This window comes from Crocuta crocuta, unplaced genomic scaffold (genome assembly GCF_008692635.1).
Source record: "Crocuta crocuta isolate KB4526 unplaced genomic scaffold, BGI_CrCroc_1.0 scaffold2, whole genome shotgun sequence".
NCBI lineage: Eukaryota > Metazoa > Chordata > Mammalia > Carnivora > Hyaenidae > Crocuta > Crocuta crocuta.
Genome location: NW_027528640.1, coordinates 4,396,862 through 4,415,801, shown reverse-complemented (window position 1 = coordinate 4,415,801; position 18,940 = coordinate 4,396,862). Strand labels below are relative to the sequence as shown.

Below are 18,940 nucleotides of genomic sequence, written 5' to 3'. Positions count from 1 at the left end.
CTTACTGAGCCCCCTGGGTGTCCCTTGACTATACAATTTTAAACCCCCCTCGCTATAGGGAGTTTACCTGAGTAATGACCGAGATGTTCTGTGGGGAATTCTACCATGTAAAGAACAATGGCAGACATCATATTTGAACATTGATATCCACTATGGGGATTATTATTTATCCTTTATTTTATCACTGATTATATGTCTTTGGAAAGTTTTATAAGGACCATCCCCTTTGGCAGCCTTCATCCATTTGAAGTTCATTAACACAACTCATCTCAGAAAACTTGATGCTCTGTGGTTCTAGATTCCTTAGTCTTCTGCCTCTTCCTTTTGGTCCCTTTTTGTCTTAGAAATACTTGGTGTTTTAGCTCAGCATTCCAGTTAGCCTGTCCCCCAGATGAGATCATTATCCACAGGGCTGATGTCCTACCCTCCCTGTCTCCTCTCAGCCAGCCTCCAAGGAAGAGTCAAGTCCCTCTTTGCACATTTTTCATAAAAACAAAAACAAAAACCAGTGTGTGTCAATGTGGTTAAGCAACACTTAACATTAAATCAACAAATAACCTATGTTTCAGGACGTGAGCAGGCATATTTTATTATTTAATACTCACACAAAGCCATTTTTTTTTTGCATTAAGATTATAGAGGTTTAAAATTAAGATGTAATTCCTTACAGCACTTTACCACTCTCCGTGCACAGGCTAGACATTACTGGGGATCTGATGGTTGTTGTGAAGGCACAGTGATTTGGATGGAAGTTCAGTGTAGGTCTTGAGAGTATGAAGGGGAAGCATCGCCTCCTTCCCTAACAGCCTCCACATTGCCGGACTGTGGGACTTTGGGTCGGTTTCATAACCTCTCAGGCCTTCATATCCTCGTCTATGCAGTGGAGGTAATACTGACTCACAGCGTTGCTCTATTAAAGTATTTATGTTTAAAGCGCATACAATGGTGCCCGGCATATAAGTACCACGTAAGTGAGGGCCCTGATTATTATGTGAGCACTCTGAATGTAGATTTTTCCTTCAGTTCCTTTGTTCAGTCTAGTTCAGTGCTTGCATAAGAGTTATGGGATCTGGTTGCATTCAGTAATTTTCAAGGGTGATTCGTGTGTGAGTGTGTGCACGTGCGCGTGTGTGTGTGTGTGTGTGTGTGTGTGTGTGTTCATTTTGTGCTGGCCCAGTAATATTTTATATTGTAGGTCCATAATAAATGAGACCTCATTATATAAAGTCTGAAAACAGTTCTGGGTCCATGTAGACTATGGGATAGATTGGATTTGCACAGTTGTATTACCCTTCCTGGTTGATCCTAAAGTCAGTATCTTCATCCATCCAAAATAAGTTGGCTTTCCTGTAATTCTCCTCTGTCATTTTCCTATCTTCTACATATGTATTTTTGCCTTTGAAGATTAGTTTATAATTTTGTTAAGTGGAGATAATGATGCTTGTCTTTTATAGTGTATTGGAGAACTAGAGTCAATATATGTTCATGATAATTTAGTGTAGTGCCTACAGTAGGCATTCCATAATTGGTAGATCTCGTTGTCATTTCCCTAGTAAAATTGACCCACTCCTTTGGGAAATATACCCTTTTGTGTGTTATAGACTATTCCACCCATTCTTTGAATATGTGCTTTCACCAAGTCCAGTTCTAGGTGTTGGGAACAATAGAGATAAATAAGGTAGAAGACATCTCTGCTGCCAGAGCTCATATCATTATCTTATGTGCTTCTTAATAACGTATCTACCTAGATTAAATGTTTGAATTCATTTTTAGTTAGATCTTTTGAGATTGTGTCAATGCTTCATTGCCTAGGTAGTCATTGTTATGACTCAAGGATGATTTATCCTGATTCCTGTGTTTTTCCTGACAGCTCTTTCAAGCATTTGATTGGAGGACTGGATGACGTGTCTAATAAAGCCTATGAGGACGCAGAAGCTAAAGCAAAGTAAGTGACAAATTTTTTTCCCCCTTTGACTTTAGTCTTGAGTTTTCAAAGTTGATTTCGAATAAATAGAAGATCAGATATTTTCTTGGACATAACAAATCCCAACGCTCTGACAGAAGAAACCAGTTGTTTAAGGTGGGTGCGTGGGGAGCAAATTTCAAGGTAGTTATTACATAGGATGCTTCTTTAGTAAGTCTCTTCTTAAACATGAAATCTTAATTTGGGGAGCAAGCTCATCTCCACAAGGGAAAATGGTAAGTTTAAAACCCCATGTAAATAATTGAATGCAAATATTATTTCTCCCATTGAAAATGCTGAATGAATGGTGGTTGTGGTGTTCAATAGTTGTTTGTGAAACTGTAGGAAGAATAATAAGGCTGGAGGAACTTCCCAGTGCTACATTGTTGCTTTACCTTGAACTGTAGTGACACTAGATTACCGGAATGATAGGAGATAGTACATCTCCCATTAATCATCATTTTTGTATCTAATTGTATCTTCGAATGTAACTTGCTTTAAAACAAAGCTTTCATGTTTTTGACAAAGATTTGAAATTATTGAGATCAGCTTTTTCTGGGAAAAAAAAGTCTAGATTACTTTTATAAAGTGGTAGTCTTTATAATCTCCCCTCTTTTCTCCAGCAAACTAATTTAAGTAAAAGCAATTTAGTAGTGACATCACACAGGACACCTGAAGGATTAAGCGAACAAAAATTTATCAGTAAAGAGATAGTTCAGGGGCAGAATATGGTTGGTTTTGTAGTAACCTCAAAAGCAAAAAAAAAAATTAATTGCTTTTGCCTTGAGAATCTAGAAAGATTAAAAATTTGGTTACAATGAAAAAAAATAAATCCTGTAATTCATTTTGACTGATAACATTCTATCATCTTCCAAGCTGCCAATATATTCACCATTTCCTCCCCATATAGTTGCTTTTGTTTCCTCTGGCCCTTTGAGGGACACAGACACACATATCCTGAGGTCAGACGGAAGTGGTGCCTCTGTGAGATCTGCTCAGGAACTACACTAACCAGGTTTAATGCCAAATTGCACGCAGTCCTTAGGACTGTCTGCACTGTGGGTGGTAAATATTAATTTTCTGGGGTTATTTCTATAGTAGGTTAAAATACCTATTAATACTAACTTTAGACTTTAGCTCCTGGTATTAGCACTACTCCTACTGAGATGCCATAAGGGGGCATTTAAGCTACCTTATCAGTTTTCAAAGTTACAAAACTCCCTTTGTTATAATGGACTTTATCCTTAAGGGAACATTTGCTATATAAAAACCTCATACTTATAATTTATGTTACCATATTTTTCTTGAGTATATATAGTCCATTAAGATTACCATGGGTCATTCCATATAAATATGCATCATATTATACACTTTTTGTATGTATAACTGGCAGTAATCTTGAAAATTTATCTAAAACCTATATGAGCAACCGTGTACGTATTTTTGCAGTTACTAGAAAAAAACCAGAGCTCTTTTAAACTAAAGTGTTCTTCGGTCTATTTCTGTTTCCTGATTCTTTCGTGAAAGTGTTTATGTAACTCTTGTTTACCCAAAGTTAAATTCAGTCACGGGCTTCAGATGGGTCAGTGATGGGAAAGTGCCTTGTATTAGCTATATCTTCCCAGGGTCCTCCTGGCTTTATACAAATAACTGTGTGTGTGTGTGTGTGTGTGTGGTGAACTCTGCACATCTGTGGGATCATTCGCATGTGCCTCAACCAAAGACCACAAGGAAAACAAATACACTGATGTTTAGATCTGGCAGTTACAGGCCAGGAAGGGTGACCATATTTGTCACTGGAATCAATTCCATATGAACAGGACCCTGAACGTGGGGCAGAAGCCTCAGGCTCTGCTTCCCCTCTCCACTTCCAACCACATGATCGTGGTCCAGTTACCACTGCCTCTTGATGCCTCCGTCTTACCTTTAAGATGGTGTTTCTATGACTTAATTGATGGGAGTATGTAAAAGTACTTTGTAAATTATAAAGGGCTATAAAAGGGAGTGTTAGTGTTGGTAGAAGTAATCACTGGAAGTATATCCTAGTGCATTTGATAAATTGCTTGATTTATTGATAATTATTGCATATTGATTATGTAAAACTAACTTTAACCCAGCAGGGACTCTTTACTCTCATGCAGACAAACTACTCTCACTCTGGTAGAATATCATGACATTTCACTTAGCCTGAAAATATCCATAAATCCCATTCTGATAAAAATAGCAACATTTAGCTAAAAGACAAATCAATTATGATTAAAGAAAAAAGAAAAGTGACAGTTCCATCTAAGTGGCTCAAAGTATTGTTACTTGAGCCATAAATCTGATAAACTATAAGTTAGTTATTATCCTTGAATATAAGTTAACTGGGAGAGATTAGTTTAAATTGTGCCAGCTCAATTAATACTAAATCCACATGAATGCATGACCCACGTTCCTTAATATTATTTAGAAAATGGGAAAAATAAATAATAGCTGAAGATTCCTGAAGTTGAAAGTGTCATTTTAACTAGGTATCCTAGCTCTGAGAGATAAACTGTGAATTATTCCCAAGGTAAAGCTTTTCAGTTGAAGTAACAAGTTTAAATGTCTCTTTGTATTAACACTGTTGTCTCTTTATTCAATTTCTTCCCCTTAAGTCCATTGTGCCTTCATCTCGTATTTAAGGAGCTTCTAAGGTTTGCCACTTCAGGAACTGGGGACATGCTCTAATTAGTCTGAGTTCCCTGGATAATTCTTGTAATGCCTCTCAATTTCTATATGGATCACAAAATCTGTACCATTGAGAACTGAGATGTTGACTGGCTCCATTGTGTAAGTCTCTGTGATTTTGCCGAATTCACTGAAGATGAGAGTAGTATTTCTTAAAGTCCAACTAAAATGATCATGTTCCTTACCCATGTGAACTTATTGTTAGTATTGTCTCATTGACTATGACCATTTAGTTAAACAGAGGGGAAAAAAGGGAGGCCTGACTGTAGAGATTGATGCAGTGGAGATGTTTAGAAATTCACTTGTGAGAAATTAATTAGCTATTAGCATAATGAGGCCTCAGCAGCAGAGTCATGCACAAAATGTACAGACCATCCCTTTCAGAAGCATTCCACCCAGTCGGTGTGGGGGGCTTGTCCAGGAAGGTTGGGCTGAGAGAAACATCCTTGTGAAATGGTTCTGAGAACTTCCCCACTGCTGCCTGTATGCCTTCAGCCCATCTCACCACGTATATTTCCTACAAAGAAAATTATTCTTGACAGAAACTTTACCTTCATAGCATGTTTAAGCTTCTCTTGATTGCTGCTAATTATCCACGAAGGGCTTCTTTTTCTAAGATATGAAGTTATAATCACAAAGACATTAGAAGAGACAACAGCAGATCAAAGTTAAGCATCATTAAGCCTTATTTAGAGCAGAAAGTAGTATTTGTGATGAAAGGTATGCATTATCTTCCTCCGAGAATATGTATCCATTCATTTAATAAACAGAGATTCACTTAATGATGAGTCAGGTATTGTGCTTCACAGTGTGCATACTAAGTAGGTAGCATATTTTCTTCTTTTTTTTTTTTGGGAGNTTCCCGTCTAAAATGAGTTTCTTGTAGACAGCATATAGATGGATTTTGTTTTTTAATCCCTTCTGGTAGCATATTTTCTAATACTAAGGATCTTGCTGTCCTGACAGCTCTAAGAATATGGATACATAAATGCATTTATTTATAATCTAAGTTGAGGATTCTCAGTTTTGTTCTCCACAAGGGACTCTTTCTTGTGGTGAAATGTATATAAAACTCCACATGAGTGTACAGTCATGTGTTTTAATCTACAACATCCCTTGGTATGAATATAGATTTAAAGACCCTGCACTGACTCTGTAGCCCCTCTAACATACCCACCTTAGCCGTGTTCATTCACTTTGTCATATGCATGCATTTTATTCAGCACTTTATGGGTTCCTACAAAATGCTGCGTATGAAGCAGTGAATAAAATAGGCATCCTGGCCTTCATAATGCATGTGGTGCTGTGAGGGGGAGAGACACACATTGATGATTCTGGGAGAGCTTCCCTAGGAGGTGACGTTTTACCCAGATTTCAGCTGAATTTTAATGAATTAGCTGGTTAGGCAAGGATTAATATTAGCTGGACAAGTGAATGCAGAGGACATTGGAACGAGAGAAATAGCCTTTGCAAAGCTCTCTGGATGGGAAACAAGATTGTGTATTTAAGGAACCAAAGTGCCAACCAGGCTGGGACCAAGAAAGTCAAAGTCAGATCAGATGTTAAGGGTTTAGCAAAATCACTCCAGGCTTGCGCATTACCAGAAGAGAGAAGTTGGTTTATATTTTAATTGGCCATCTTTTCCTCTGTGCTTGGAGGAGTATGAAGTAAAAGCAAAGAGAATCAGCAGAGTATTTTGCAGGGAAAAGCTAAAGCCCTCTTGAATGAGGGCTAAGTGAATAGAGAAAAGCATTTGAGAGAAAGCCAGTAGGTCTCCTTAAGGAAATAGATGTTGCTGATGAACAGGAGCAAGGTCAAGAACAATGCAATGATTTGGGGTCTGGAAATCAGAGGAAGACTGGGGTGTTCTCTAAGACAGAAAGGTTGAACAGTTGCCAGGTTTGAAGAGTGGAGTGCTCGTGAATTGATTGTCATTCCAGTTATATATGAGCTGCCCTTGAGAATAGTTGGGTAGGTCTGGAGCTCAGAGGAGAGGTTGGTATTCACTTGGAAATTATGAGCATTTACTTGGTAGGTGAAATTAAAGATATGCATGAGATAAAAATTAGGGAATTAGAGCATCATGGTACAGAGGGTTGAGTCTTGAGGAAGTTTAATATTTAAAAATCAAGAAAAGGGAAAGGATCTCTGTCTCTCTCTCTGCTCCCCCCCCCCCCACACCCGGAAAAGGAGATATCAGAAGCAAAGCCAGATGCATCACAGAAGCCAAGAACAGAGTTTGTTTCAAGAGTGGGGGAGGAGACCATGACATTGCATGCCACCAAGAGTTCTAGTGTGTCAGTTAACAAATGCCAATTGGATTTATCAAACCTCTGGTTTATGCTCACTTTAGGATACGTCAGGAGGGAGTCCCCTCACGTGGGCTCAAAATGAAATTGATGTAAAGAAATAAAAGTCAATGAGCTTATATGAAATTATAAGAAATGTCAAGGTAAATAGTCAGAAATATGTAGGGATGCTCAATATTGGGAGGAAAAGGCGCATGTTAAATCTAGGAGAGACAGAGTAGAAATGTCTGGGCAAGTTGGTCCCAGGTCTTTTAAACCTTCATAGACAAAAGTAGACTCTGTGATGTGATTTCTTACTTAAGGTTTTTAGTTTTCTATTTTACTTAGGTAATACTCCTTTAGATTTAATTGCAATCCTCACCCCCAGTCTCTGTAAAACCGTGAAATTCTCCCAAGAGGAATGAATGAATGACTGAATGAATAAAAATAAAATTCCCTAAGAGGAATCAATATTTTTCCCTACTTTCTTAGCATAATTATGTACATAAGCTCCTTTTCCTCCAAAGATAAGCTGAGGCTCCCTCTGGGCACAGAGAGGAAAGAGGAACCAACCTTGGACAAGGAGCCACTAAATGACCAAAGACATAAAGACACCATTGGAGCCGCCATCTTGTCCTGCCTTCCTCCCCTCACTGTGTGCCTCTGTTTCCACTTCTTCTCTGTCTTGTCCTGGAAAAAGGACTTCCAGAACAGATTCAAGTAGTTCAGAAAGAAAAACAGTAAACAAGAAAGCTGAAACTATAGCGAGCAGCCAGGAATGAAGAGAGTGTGCAAAGTAGGATCCTGTCCTCAGTGCATGAGAAAAAAATCAGTGCCCCAAAAACAGAGGTGCCAGGATGGTCCCTGATTTATTGCCATGAAACAATGAAATCCCACAGCCCCTTCCTCTGATGCGTTGCAAGGACGAGACCCAGTATTGCCTGCGTAGGGACCTCGTGTTTGGCTTTTGGGCTTAGTCCAAATAAACATTTTACTCCTCTTTCTGTAATGAGCTCTCCTTGAGGTAAAGCCCCTCTTCTGTTTACAGGTTCATTTGCAAAGGAACGTTTTAGTCAGTCTGGTATTTTCAGAATTGCTTTTGGTGCCAAGCCTTGTTGTTGGACACAATGTGTTCGCAGTAAAAATGTTATCTGGGGACATTTCATTAGCAGAGACAACCCTTGAACCGCTCACTCTGGCCGGCGGGTGCTCTGTGCTCCTTGGCCTTTCCTCGGGCCTTTGAACATTCGCTCATCAAATGCATCTCAACACAATGAAGCTATGTAAATCTGAACGGAAGACTGCATTATTCGTAACATCTTCCCAAGCGCCCCCGGGTTGTCTAGCATCTCACAAACATGAGATTTTCAACACACAATCAAATACACATGGGTTGCTCTTTTGAACACCCTGACTTGAAACATGTGGCCTTTTTTATTGGTGTTTTCCTGCCAGGCATTTGAGGGTAAAGACCTTTGTATTCCCGCAACATTATCAACAGTTTACTTAAACCAACGTGGTCTTAATCTGAGCAGTTCTCAGGGAAACGAGCCCAGAAAATTGTTTGCCCCCCTATGGAAAGAACGCAAGGGAGCAAGATCCTCTTCCAAAATGGAGACTCTGCACCAGTTAAATGGAAAGAACAGTGAACAGCGTTCTGAAATAGCCCTCAAACCAGAACTAGAACTTGCTGACCGCTCTCAGGGCTGAGTCCCCAGAACATAGTCCTATCTATCCTCTGGGCAATAAAAATTGTCTTCCATTTTATTTTAGGGCAAAAGCATAGGAGACTGAGAAAATGTGCGGTGGTGGGCCCTGAACGAATCAGCTGGCCCTCCACTGTGCAAGAGCTGCTTGGTTTTCAAATCCCTGTATGTGCAGTCAGGATGGATAGAGATGGATAGAGAACCATTTCTAGGGCCACGGTGCAAGCAGATTAAAACCTGCATCTGAGCTCTAACTACAGAGCATCAAAGTCAGTGACTCAGGTGCAGTGATATTGCATCAATGGCTCTTTTAAAAAATGATTTTCAGGATACAACTGCGTGGCCTTGGGTAGGAGTATTTTTTTTCTATTTCATTAAAAATTTTAAAACTCTCAAAGGCCACTTGTTAATTTCTTGTCTGCCATGTTTATCTTAAAGCCTCCCTAGGTAGCAAGACTTTATAAAGGTGAACCCCGGGATATCTGTGCAGACACCCTTTTTTAATTGACAGAGCAGAGGACTAATGACAATTAAAAATTCTAGTGCTGTTGACTTGCTTGGTGCGTGAGGACAAACCATTTGATTACAGGCTGTTTTCTTGTTCTGAAAAGGAAGGATGTTTCCTCTCTACCATTGACATAATAGACAATAACACCTGGAAATTAATTTCAAAACATCAAGGCTCTATACATTGTAGGGATGATTTGGTCCTGTGTGGCAATGAGGCCTGCATTTCCAGAGCCCCAAACAGAAAAGAGAACCACCCAGCACATGTGTCTTTTCCATAAGCTGACGTCCTTCCTATAGAGCTGTTTGAGGTACAGTACTTTATAAAATAGAACATAGGAAGACCTAGTATATCCCTCATGTTCTCAGCAGTTTCAACTGAAAAATAATAATCTTTGACTAAAATACCTTTTCTCTGTCCATGCAGTCTGTTTCTCTCACTGGAGATAGCATATGGCATAATTCGAACATTGCCATACGTAGAAGGTTGAGCCATTCTCGGGAGAAAACCTTGGAGCTTGGGGAGCTCAAGGCTGACACTCACTGCTGGGAGGGGCCATGTGCACAGAGCAGGAGGCAGTAGCCTGGGAGATGGGAGGCGTGGCCTTAGTCTCAGCACTGATGTGACCTTGAGCACAGGATCTAGCACCTGGCACTCGCCTCTCTAGACCTGTTTCCCAATCTGTAAAAATGATATTCTTTTTGATAAATCCTTTCTAATGTAGATGCTTAGAATGTGAAAGTTAACAAGCCATACTTTTAGAAGTATAACTCCCTTCCATGTAAACAATATTTTGACATGTGCTGTTTTCTGAATTTATTGTGAAGACATCTTTGTGGTCTTCCTAAAGACCCTGGAATAATTTGTGGGTCTGTATTTTCACCAAAGTCACAAAAACTGCATTTCTTTCCTCAGGATCTGAATGCTTTGCTGTTAGTGCATATTTTATGCAAAATGTTGAAATCAAAAATTTTGCAGTTTTGCTTGAAATACACTTCGATAACTCATAGTAGCTAAATAAATTAGCTTTTAGAAACAGCAGTTTTCATTTTCGTCATTATACATACAGTTTTCTCTTGCCAATATGAAATTTAGATATGATAATAAGCCAGGCTCTCTCTCAATAAAATGCCATTTGAAAATTACAAAGTTCCTTGGAAACTAGAAATGTTATACAACGCTTTGCCCATGAATCCCTGCAGGAAAAAAAAAAGATTTTTAAATAATGAATTAAAATGGCAGTGTAAATTGTTTCAATACAGGGAGCACAACACATCATGTGAATTTATGTCTCTAAATTGTTACCTGAGAAAGATGAGGTATCATTGAAGTGACACGTTGCTGATGCTCACAGCTTTTTGGGGGCATCACACTATTTCCCTGCAATGCATAAATTGCACACATTAGTCAACTTTATAAACTGTATTAATTACTTCAGGCAGCCAGCTTAGACCCTACTATATCAGATAGGTACGGATGTAAAACAAAAGCTTGTTACTCTGATATTCAGAAGCCGTTCAAACATTTTAGACAATTTAGAAAAATTACTGATTGAACATATTGAATGATAATGACACTAATATCCTTGAAGAGGAAATAAAGCAGGTTCCTAAAATGATGAATGTAACACTATACTCTCAGGGCACCTGGGCAGCTCAGTCGGTTAAGCGTCCGACTCTCAATTTCAGCTCAGGTCATGATCTCATGGTTCATGAGACTGAACCCAGCCTTGATCTGCACTGCCAGCTCAGAGCCTGGAGGCTGCTTCAGCTTCTGTGTCTCCCTCTCTCTGCCCCTTCCCTGCTTATGTGCTCACTCACTCTCTATTCTGAATTTCCCTCTAGATGTCAGTGTTTGTCTATAGTCCCCACCTTGTAATTGTAATAGTGTCATAAACATTATGCCTAAATTGGCTTATTCATAAGCTGCTTTTTTTTTTTTTTTTTGCTGTTTTCTAATCTTGGAAATATTACACAGCTCTGCATATCAACAAGAGTTGTTCAATCTCAGCACTACTGACTTTTTGGGCTGGATAATTCTTGGCTGTGAATGACTGTCCTGTGCATCACAGGATGCTTAGCAGCATCTCTGGTCTCTACCCACATCTGAGATCTTTGCTCACAGCACTTCTGACACATGAGTGGGGTTTTCCCACACCAACATCCAGCCCTTCTTCTCTCTGGGTTCTAACCACATGTCCTATAGTTCCAGTCAGTTCTGACACTCAGTACCTGGGCTTAGTGCAGACCCCACAGGTTAGGTGCTCGGTCCCCCAAACTGACCCCCTTCAGGCACCACCCACAGTCCCCCACATGCCTCTGACCATCTGATTATAATTCCCAGGTTCCCATGACCTCTTCTTCAGTTTCTATAATTTGCTACAATGGCTTGCAGACCTGGGGAATATCATTTCCTTACCATTACCAGTTTATTATAATGCATGCAGCTCAGGAACAGCCAGATTGAAGACTGGTATATGAGTGTCTGGGCACAGAACCTCCATGCCATCTCTGAGCACATCACCCTGCTAGCACCTTGTTATAATCACCCAACCCTATGCTCTCCTCACCCCACTTTTGAGGGATTTCATTATGTAAGCAGAATCAATCAAATTATTGGCCATTGGTGATTGAAGTCAACCTCCAGCCCCTCACCCCTCTCTAATTGGGAGGGTGGAGTGCTCAGCCTTTCCTGTGCTTGCTCTTTCTGGGGTTCAGCCACCCTGAGCTCCCCAGGGACCCCACCAGTCATCTCCTTGGCATACCAAAGACACAGCCAGCAGCTCTCACTGTAGAGAGCCCAAGGGCACTAGGGCCTCTGTGGCAAAACCCAAGGGCAAGCACCAAATATGTATTTCGATTACATCACACCACTAGAAGCCAATACCATAGCCCCCACCCAGCCCTCAAGTCATGACCTTCAAAAATGTCTCTAGAAATTGCCAAATTGGGGCACCTGGGTGGCTCAGCCAGTTGAGGGTCTGACTCTTGATTTGGGCTCAGGTCATGATCCCAGGGTTGTGGGTGGAATCTAGTCCTGAATCTGGCTCTGTGCTAAGCATGGAAACTGCTTGGGATTCTCTCTCTCTCTCTCTCTCTCNCCTCTCTCTCCCCCCCCCTCCCTTTCCACCTTACTCCACTCTCTCTCCCTCTTTCTCTAAAATTAAAAAAAAAGTGCCAAATATTTGCTAGACAGAGAGAGGAAAGGACAAAACTGCTCCTGGTTCAGAACCACTGATATAAATAGAAAACAAATAAATATAAAATTGTTAGGAAAGGCACTGAAATTATGTTTTTTTCAAATGTTGAAAATGAGCCTTCCTTTCCTATAGTTTCACTTCCATGAGGAACATTTAGGAGCAACAGAAGTATCATGATTGCCAGCGACAAGACTTTTGCTCCAGAAAAGGGTTTGCAAAACTGTGATTAATTCAAACGCTACAATGCCACCAAATTATACAAAATAATTTATCCACAGACAATTACGTTTTCTAGGTTTCTCTCTAACACTCAATACTTTTAAAAAATTCTCCTTCAAAGAAGCAGAAGTTTAAGCTTTATGGGACACTTAAGTCAGTGGGACAATCTGGCTCACCAGCATGCCAGAACTTTGTGATTAGATGTTTTTCTGTTGTTGTTTTAAGAGGTTAGATTTTTTTTTCTTGTTCTCAGATGTTAGAGTTCATGGGTTTTTTTAAAGCTGGAAACGTTTTCTCTTTTTGTTCTGCACATTGTTGACTGACATTTTTCACATTAGATTCTAAGCCGCTGCAATAGTCTCAAAAGGAATTACCTTGTGTACAAGACAAGGGACCTTCTTTTTTTGTCACCGAGACTCTTGGGTTATAACAGTCCATTGCATTAAAACAAAACACAAAGCCGGGTTTTAGGTAAAAGAAACCTCGGTAATGAAGCCTGATGTCACATCGGTGATACAACACGGGTGTGTGTGGTTAAGCCGAGTGCAGCATAAAAGAGGGTAGACGCGCTCTGGGCAATCACGGGCGTGCTCTTGAGGATCAGAGGTCACAAATTCTACAGGCTCCTCAGAGAGTTACATTACAAGTTCTGTCAACAAGGTTTCCTTAACTTTTAGAAATAAAGAGCATGGCCGTCTTTAAATCCCCCTTGTGTGGTAACCACCAACAGTGGATTCAGCAACACAGTACTGTCCATTGCCGTGATTACCATTCCTCCTGCGTTTCGAGGAGCCGGATGGCTGTAGGGCTGATTGGGGAAAGAGCCAGAAACAGTCAGCGAGAGCTGGCTGTGTCGGTCCATGAGGGATGTCATCCGCACATCGTTAGGCAGAAAGTGGACATTTGAAATGCAGAGGATGTTGGGATTTCTGTGCCAGACAAGAAAGTCAGCAGGGGTTGGGAATACCAATGATCTGGGATTGTCGAAAATGACCCAAAGACAAATAATAATTAAAATAGTATTATGGGGGGTGACACCTCAGTGGCTCAGTCAGTTAAGCCTCTGACTCTTGGTTTTCGCTCAGGTCATGATCCCACATTTGGTATGTTTGAGCCCCGTGTCAGGCTTAGTGCTGACAGCACTTGGGATTCTCTCTCCCTCTGTCTCTGCCCCTGGCCTGCTCACTTACACTCTCAGTCGCGCTCACTTGCTCACTCTCAAAACAAAAAATAAATAAANGAGTATTTGTCTGCTGGGATTATTATATAAAAGAATAAACCTCTAGAGTGTTTTTCACACTACGGGTCCACAAACCCCGAAGGGATCATGAAGTTCATGTAATGAATCCTGACCAGTATTTTTATTATTTCATGCATGTTGTAGTATTGNTATATATATATATATATATATATATATATATATATATATATGGGTGTATGTATATAAGGATGGGTTCAACAACAACAAAAAAATGTATTTCCTAATGTGACTGTAGTCAAACAAGTATAGAAACATAAGTCAATATGTCTCCCTTCCAAGTCAGTTGTATTATTAACTGTGATTTCAATTTGCTTCTTAAAATAGATGGTTTCTACTGTGGGCATTGGCTACTTAGACTTACCTCATGGCTACAGACTATACCTCCTTGGTCAGTTGGGTACCTTGAAAATGTTTGCATTTGACTCCAAGGAGGAGACAAGAAGTGAGGGGGGCAAGATGTATGCCTGTGTCAATTAGCGCTCAGATAGCAGTGTCCTTTCCGTGTCAAAGGACAGTACATCTTTATTGTGAAGAATTAATTAAGTCAATTAATGAAGTCAACATTTTTTCAGTTCAAATATACCAGGCATATCCTAGACAAGGAGAATATAAAAAAAAAAAAAAAAAAAAAAAAAAAAGGATAGGTTCTTCTCCTCTTGAGAAATTTACAATCTAATGAATGAGAGGCGCTTGGGTGGCTCAGTCAGTTAAACATCTGACTTCGTCTCAGGTCATGATCTCATGATTCATATGTTCAAGCTCCACGTCAGGCTCTGTGCTGACAGCTCAGAGCCTGGAGCCTGCTTCAGATTCTGTTTCCCTCTCTCTTTGCCCCTTCTCTGCTCATGCTCTTTCTCTCTCAAAAATAAACATTGAGAAAAAATTCTTCTAATCTAATGAATGCAGCAATTACGTTGTTAATTGTGATGTTACTTAGTAACAGGGGAGATATGGAATGTGATACAAACATTTAGAAAGAGCATCTCTATGGGTCTAAGGATTTTATATATTTTTATTAAGACAAGTCTCCTGGGTAAAGGACAATTGTGGGGATGTTGTGAGCCCAGGGAGGATTTAGGTCATGTAGATTTTTTGGCAGCTGTCTACAGATTTTGGCATCTATAGTGTTAGAAGATGTGCTTGCTGACAAGATTTTGAAAAAGCATAGTTTAAAACCTCCTCTCCACTTAACAACCTCCCCTGCCCCCTGCAGGGATGTATCTGCGACCCGGAGGCTAAAGAAGATGAACATTCCACTCATTCACCCCAGAAACGTCAAGCCCTTTTGGACCTATTTCCCTTTTCCATTTACCCAGTGAGCTGAATTCAGGGCTTTGCTGCCTTTCGAGAGTGACCCTGATCGTAACATTTGGGTTCCATGTTTACAGGTGTAGCTAAAACCAAAGAGAAACTGACTTGCCCTGGGGACTCAGTTTTGTACAGCCACCTCCTTCATAATGAGTGTTCTCAGTTCTGTTCTTAAGCTCTCTCTTCAGAACTTGAAAGCTTCAATAAGCCTGTGATCACCACAGGTGTTTATCAACGTGGGTTTATCTCCGTTTGTATTAAGGACAGAGACAGTAACTATTTGGTATAAAATATAGCGTAAGCCCCTACTTAGGAAAAATCTCAACAATGAGAAAGTTCAAAGTGTCCAAATTAGTTTTGCTATGCTGGGTACTAATGACAGTGAGCGCCTGAAGGAGCTCATAGGTTTCTAAACTATAAAACAAATCCTTACCTTCAGTACTTCATTCTACTTCTTTGAAAATTAATATTAATTTATCTATGTAACTTTTACAAAGTAGATAGCGGTTAATTAAAATGCTTGGGTAATCAAAACAACCCAAATCCCAGAGAATCTGAAAAATTGAAGTGCATTCTATTAAAACAGAATATATTACTATTGAGATAAACAAATACATCAGAAAGCACTTTGTTAAAGGTTAAAATGCTGTGTAAATATGAGATAATCCTGTTCTGTGTATGGTTTTATTATTATTATGCTGATAATGAATGACAAAATGGCAAACATTTGTTGGGCACTTAGTCTATGCAAGGCTTTATATTAATTATTTCGCTTAATCTTTATAACAATCCTATGAGGCAAATATCCATATTTTCCTTGATTTACAGATAATGAAATTGAGGCCTAGAAAGATATTTTTATTGAAAATATTTTTTAGTGTTTATTCATCTTAGAGAGAGAGAAAAGTGCAGAGAGAGAGGGAGACACAGACACTGAAGCAGGCTCCAGGCTCTGAGCTGTCAGCACAGAGCCTGACATGGGGCTCGAACCCATGAGCTGCGAGATCATGACCTGAGCTGAAGTCAGATGCTTAACCAAATGAGCCACCCAAGTGTGGAAAGATTAATCCCAAGGTCTCATAACTTGCTAAGTGTTGAGAAAGGGGATCCACACTGGTCACGAGCCACCCTCTACCAAAGCCTATGTGTGAGCTCCCAGAACCCTAACCATTTCATGCATTTGTGCATGAGACAAATCTTTGGAACACAAATCTTTGTGTGTTATTACACACATTTTCAATCCAAGAAGGTGGTACAATGAACTCTTCCCCTTAGAAACATCACCCAGATTCCAGCTACCAATGTTTTGCCATAAGTTCTTTCTCTAAATCTTGCTACCAAATTAGTTTTACTGAGATCCTTTGAACAGATCACTAACATCCTATTATTCACTCTAAGTACACCCTTTGATATGCATCTTCGGAATGAGGGATGTGTTTCTATTTAAGGACAGTGTTGGTGTTGGACTTGACAAGTGAGTATATAGTCAGTATTCAGTCCTCTGTTTTCTCCAGCCTCTTTTTATGGTTGATGTGTTTGACTTGAGATCAAAACAAGTCTCAGGCACTGTGTGTGGTTCTCTCTCTCTCATGTCTCCTTTAATCTAGAAAGGTATCCCAGTAGCCCTGTTTTGGTTGTTGAACAAATGAATCCATTGTTGTGAAATGGACCTCCAATTGAGATTTGTCTTACTGTCTGTCAGTGGTATTATCCTCTGTATCTCTCTCTAGCCTCTATATTTTTTGTAAAGGATCCTCAAGCCAAAAGGATTGATGAAATTCATGTTCACTTTTTGTGGCAAGACTTTCTAGGAAGCCCAGTGTTCCTCAGTCCTGCATTATAACAGAAGGCAAATGGTGCCTGGTTGGTCCATTTTCAGCCTTTGAAGTTGGATTGGTGGATTGGGAGGTGACTCTTTGATTATAAAGTTTCCATCAACCTTCTGTTAAATGTTTTAATGACAATGCTAGCCCCTGCCCAAATCTACTAGCTCATTAGGCTTTAATATGGTCATAATCCAATGCGCTTCCATCATTCTTTCATTATCTGTTGACTGGAATTCTCTAAAACACTCCCCTCATCAACTAAGAATCTGATGGCCTGCTTACCCCCATACTATACATTTAAGGATGAATGCACTTTATTCTTTTGTATCATTTACCAATTTCCAAAGTAATTGATGCCTTAGTTGTTACCTCTTACTGATGTTACCCCTTACAAATGGGGTGCTTTTAAAATTAAAAAAAAAAACACTTTAGTTTGTGCTCATTTTTTGGGTATCATTATGAATTTGTGGATTTTTATACACCCAGTCTACCATGTTGGCTCTTTGTTTTCTCTGGATACAATGTGTTAGTGACCAAGAGTGCTCTTGCTCTCTGAACAAGATGTCCCAGGGCCTATGTGTGCGCTTCCTCTCCTGGACCTGCACTCCACCATTTCTCACGGAAATGGTTCCTCTTACTCCAAGGTGGTACAAAGTAAGGGTGGTCACTGCTCCTGAGTCTCTTTGCTTCTAGGCCTTTTTGTACAGAAAAGTATATTCTGTAACTCACACTATGCTCTGTATAATCTTATGCCTAGAATCTTATTCTAGGGCTTTTAATTTCCCACCTATATTCGTACATCAGAGGGATGTATTATTTTAGGAGGCAGTCAGGGATGAGAACTTATAATACCAACTAAACCAAAAAATTGTCCAGATATTAATAAATACCATCGCCTCCACAGAGCTGGTGACTTTACAAGATATTCATCTATTTGTGTAAAAAGAGGAAAACTTATAAATTTGTTTAGATGTAGGATTTAGTTTGTATCCGAAGCTTATTTCTTATCTTAGGGTTTTTTTTTTTAAGTTTATTTATTTTGAAGGAGAGAAACAGAGTGCATGAGCAGTGGAGAAGCAGAGAGAGGGAGAGACAGAATCCCAAGCAGGCTCCACACTGAGAGTGCCCACTCGGGGCTCAAACTCACAAACTGTGAGATCATGACCTGAGCTGACATCAAGAGTTGGAAATTTAACTGACCCAGCCCCCCAAGCAGCCCTCTCATCTGAGGTTTTAAGGAGACTGAGACCCCATCTAGGTATGAGTTTTAGAAAACCTACTCTGCCAAAGCATTTTATTTATGTTTCTACCCAAACACCTTTCCCAGTAGAGAGATGGTTGAGGACAAAGCTTTGCCGTATCCATGGTACTGGGGTTTCCATTGATTTCTGGCTTTGCCAAGATCTTCATGTTGTTGCCATTGTAATAAAAGTCAAGGTGTCCTATACCATGGAATACTACATNAAGGTGTCCTCCATTTTCTTTTGTGGACAGGAAGCACCAATGGTAACAGTGACTGCTATCAATTTCTCCAGAGCAAATGCTGCCATTTTCTCAGTTGTTTCCACAATTCTTTGCCTATACAGAGGAAATATTAAAGGAAAATATGCCACTTTAGAAACTGTCCATGATTTCTCCCGTGGGAAAAATAAAGAGAAGTTGTCTCCTTTTCTCTGTCAAAAGCCATATACAGAAATCCCAACATTTTACCCAACTACTTAAAACCTCTTTTGATCCCCCAACTTTTTATTAACCAGGATCTTTATAGGAGCACCTCAGGGGCTCTGTCTGTTGTATGTCTGACTGTTGGTGTCAGCTCAGGTCAGGATCCCAGGGTCCTGGGGTCCAGCCCTGCACTGGGCTCTGCTGCACATGGAGCTTCCTTAGGATGCGTGCGCTCTCTCTCTCTCATCCCCTCCCCTGCTCACATGCATACACATGCACTCATTT

At 40.0% G+C, this 18,940-nt stretch overlaps 1 protein-coding gene across 1 annotated transcript in view; it reads left to right on the top strand.

Annotated features, from left to right (window-relative positions):
* Nucleotides 1–18,940, top strand: part of PRKG1 (protein kinase cGMP-dependent 1) — a 1,238,678-nt gene that overhangs the window by 1,135,071 nt on the left and 84,667 nt on the right. Inside the window, exon 9 of the mRNA XM_077755217.1 lies at nt 1,871–1,945. Coding sequence (XP_077611343.1) covers nt 1,871–1,945 — 75 coding nt within the window. The remainder of the gene's footprint in view (nt 1–1,870; nt 1,946–18,940) is intronic.